The following is a 3,940-nucleotide window of genomic DNA, read 5'->3' on the forward strand; positions in this document are numbered from 1 at the left end:
GAATTACAAATTTATTCATAGCTTTTACTTTCTGGATGTTTAAAAATATGTGTTTATGATGCAGCTTTTGGTCTTTTTTGATCACATAACTTTAGCAGATTTGATATTAAGTTAGAGGAGAACATATGAAACCAGAAAACATTTTTGGGTTGTCCAAATATATATATATATATATATATAGTTTTGCATTCTTTTGTTGGTAATCTATACATCAATATTTTTCATTTTCAAATAAAGATGCTTTGTGTTTTCATTAAAAGTGGTGAACGATGTGTATAACATGGGCTGATATTTCTGTATTTATCTACAAATACACCCAACCTTATTTCAAAATAATGATTAATGATTAATTTGAATTGAATTTGAAATGTCACTATATCTAGCTCAACCATTAGTATCACATGTAAAAAAAGCTTTTGGAATTAATACCGTTTGCAGCCCTTCAATTCATGATATGCATTTAACATTTTAAAAGAGCATAGAGTCATTTCTATTATGACATCTCTCCTGTTACTCACCACTTTGTGTTTTATGTAATGTTAATTCAACCCGTGTGTGCTGTGATCATTACCACTTTTAATGGGTGATAATGAGGTTTACATGTTTGCAGTTACTTGTAAAAGGCATGTAGTCTCATTTATTTCTGCAGATTCATGTTCAAAATACAAAGTCATGTTTATGCATTTAGGTGCAATATAAGATGTCATTTACATAATGATAAGCAATATACAATGTACAGTATATCTCTACCACTTTGTAATGTCCAACATTATTGTCACAAACGTGGGTTAGCCTCTTGGTTGAAGTGCAAAGATCATTGTTTCCCACCATGTGAGGAGAACATACTTTTGCACTTATACAGTGAGCATCTGGGATTATATTGGCATTATTACCAAAGTATAACATTTTATGTCATGAGAACACTCCTGTTGGCAAAATAAGAGGTTGCAACCAAACCAGCCATACAAAAAAACGACCCCTAACAGTGGTCCGTTTACAAGTGGAAGTGAGCATCTGATGAAAACCATATTATAGAATTAGCAGTAATAGGATTTGTAATGGTTTAGTAGTACTGTACCTCTTCCATTCATAACACTAATTAGGAGGCCAATAACTTTAAACACTAAAGGGGTACCAGGCAATTGTACATTGATTGATTGATTTGGTAACATATGAACCCTCCTGCACAGCGTTTAGAGGTCCTGAACAGGTCTGTTGTGGCTTTTGCATGTGGTTTCCCGAGTTCTGAAATGGTCCAGAGGTCATGGAGACAGCAGCAGGTCACCAGAAACTCTTCTGGCTAACAGATGGATGCCACTCTTAAAAATAAAGGTTCCACATAACCCTGATGCCACAAGAGAGCCTTTTTGAAGAACTTTTTTATTCTGTAGGTCTTCAAGCCGGGTTGCTTTAAAGAACCCACTAACCAATAGCCTGATCAGAAGAAGATATATATATTTTTTGTCATCTCCAAAGAACCACAGCCAACTCAACAACGACAAGGAGGCTGCAAAGAACCACTGAAGAACCTTTATTTCTAAGAGTGTGGGTCGAGCAGGAGGCATCGGTGAATGTCGTGCTTTAGCGAGAGTTTTGGGGGTGTGAAAGAGTGCATTGAGCTTGATCTTTACTCTCCGACTGAAAGCATCATCGTTGGACTACAGCTACTTCCCAACCTCATCTAGATATTTGCGGTTCAGTCCCGCCTGTTCCCTTTGATTCTCGTTCCGCGCCATTTCTATCATGTTTCTCAGCAGGTGGAAGGTGAGGTCGATGGAGATCGGAGGATCGTCGTTCCGTTTGGAAAACTCCTCTAAGCTGTTGTCCTCGTGAGGAGAGCGCAGCTGCGCCGTGGGGAAGTGCTGGAGATGCAGGACACCACCTGCTTTCTGCGCTCCGACGGTTCTCTGCAAATACTGAAGGAGTTTTTCGCCCAGCAGGAACGACACGGCGTCGTCTCCAGCCCTGTTCAGGAGCACGTCGTCTAGCTGGCTGCTCATAAAGCTCATTTCGCGGGGTCGACAGGTGTTCAGCGGGATGTGGGTGATCAGTAAGACTGAAGTAATGAGCAGGACCAAAGGGACGGGCTTCATGCTGGACACAGCCGCGCGCTTCCTGAGGAAAACACCCAGGTGTGTTACTTCACATCAAAACAAAACTTTGATACATGCTGACAATGAAATACTTTCTGCTGTTTTAAGTAAGCTGTTAGTAGCCTAGTATAAATAACAAAACTGACATTATTTAGCAAAGAGTTATTATAAATCAATCAAAAAAGCTTAGGCCAAAACAAAGAAAAGAAAAGTTAGTTTTTGTAGTAAATAGACTAGCCTACTATAAAAGTAGGCTACTACTATCGATTATAAAAATAATAGATACATTTTGAGATAATTCTTTCAAGCATTTAGATTTTTAGACAAACGTTTTTCCCCTCCCAAAGTAGGCTATTCATGTTATTTCCAAAAATAATTCCAAAAGGTTCATTTTTTAAATATAAATTAGATTTTCTTTGTATTATGTATATAGGCTAATATAAGTATTAGAATATATAAAAAATTTATATCAATATACACTTATAAGTCGTACATCAAACAATACCGGTGAAGAGTTAAAAGAGTTTGCAACTCGTTTATAAAGCAAAAAAATGAAATCGCTGGTCCACGGTTTAATAACTATGATGATCGTCAATATCACAGCAAATGTCTAGCCTATTTGTACCGTTGTGTTTGAATTAAAAACGAGCAAAAACCGTCAACTAACAATAATACCTAATCTACTCTGATAGACAGATAAACCGAATCTTGAAGAAATCCAAACAATCAGCTCAATGAATGAACAATAATGACAGTCCTGTACAATATAAACACTAAGATCTCATTCTCGAACCTAAGCTTGAATGGCCTCAGTCAAGAAGTTGAAGGTAACTTACTCGATCGTCTTCTGTTGCTTCAAAAGTACTTGTAAGGAAGAGTGTTTGCTGACAGACTGGAGTGGAGCTCCTGTAGCTCAATGGTTATATACATCACACACCGCTCCATTGACGTCAGTGGAGCTGCATAAACTGCTTGTAAATGAGGCAATTCTGAACTGGAAGGAAGAGTGGAGTAAAGGTGCTGTAGATCCGAAGGACAAGCTGAGGCGTTTTATTTATTTATATTTGGTCTCTCCAAAGTTTTCAATCAGCAAAGATGATCTTGATGCCGTTGCAAAGTCATGAACTTTAGTTTCAAAGAAAATGCATCCGAAGTTGGAACAGACAGGTGATCAGTGGATGGTGATACTTTGACAATCAATCAAAAGACTTGTGTTTGAAATGCACCTGAGCAAAGTGAGCTGAGGAGCTGCTGTCGTGATGGATTTCTGCATGGATGGTCATTTGTGGTCAGAAGGAGAGCAGAAGCGCGCGACGGGGACACGAGACTCTGTCCAAGGTGCTGAAATCCTTCAAGACGCAGCCAGACCTCACTGCTTCATTATATTACAATAAAACCATTTCTTTGCATATTTCTATACTGGGTGAGGTGTTTCTACGTTTGTTTGTTTGTTTTATATATATTACTAACAATTACTAATAAGATTAGTAAGTAGAAGTAGAAATTCACTGGTTATAATTCCTTTTCTTCCTTTTTTTTTTAACCTGTTACCTGTTATTTCATGCTTTCATCATGTCATGACGCTGGTTCTTAAACCCAGCCTGAGGGTCTCCACTGAGGCAGAGAGTGGCCACGGTTCCCTTTAAGTGTTGTATATATATATATATATATATATATAGCAACAGTAACGGAGAAACTGTAAACATTGTAATAAATTACACATATACAGTGGCAATATGGCTGTTTCAGTACACATACAAAATATTGTTTGAAATTGGAAAAAAATGAAATTTTTCAAATAGCCTATAAAGTTATGAGGATTTATAAACATTGTAAGAACAAGCTCT

At 37.5% G+C, this 3,940-nt stretch overlaps 1 protein-coding gene across 1 annotated transcript; it reads right to left on the minus strand.

The window, feature by feature from the left end:
- Positions 1-1,664: 1,664 nt before the first annotated feature.
- Positions 1,665-3,511, minus strand: uts1 (urotensin 1; the record flags this gene model as incomplete). The annotated part of the gene is made up of 2 exons (XM_082148336.1): positions 2,930-3,511; positions 1,665-2,115 (listed from the first exon to the last, which is right to left on the minus strand). The coding sequence occupies exon 2, from the start codon at positions 2,091-2,093 to the stop codon at positions 1,665-1,667; it is 429 nt and encodes a 142-aa protein (XP_082004462.1). The 5' UTR covers positions 2,094-2,115; positions 2,930-3,511.
- Positions 3,512-3,940: the final 429 nt, after the last annotated feature.

Source organism: Leuciscus leuciscus (assembly GCF_965113295.1).
Source record: "Leuciscus leuciscus genome assembly, chromosome: 19".
Taxonomy (NCBI): Eukaryota; Metazoa; Chordata; class Actinopteri; order Cypriniformes; family Leuciscidae; genus Leuciscus; species Leuciscus leuciscus.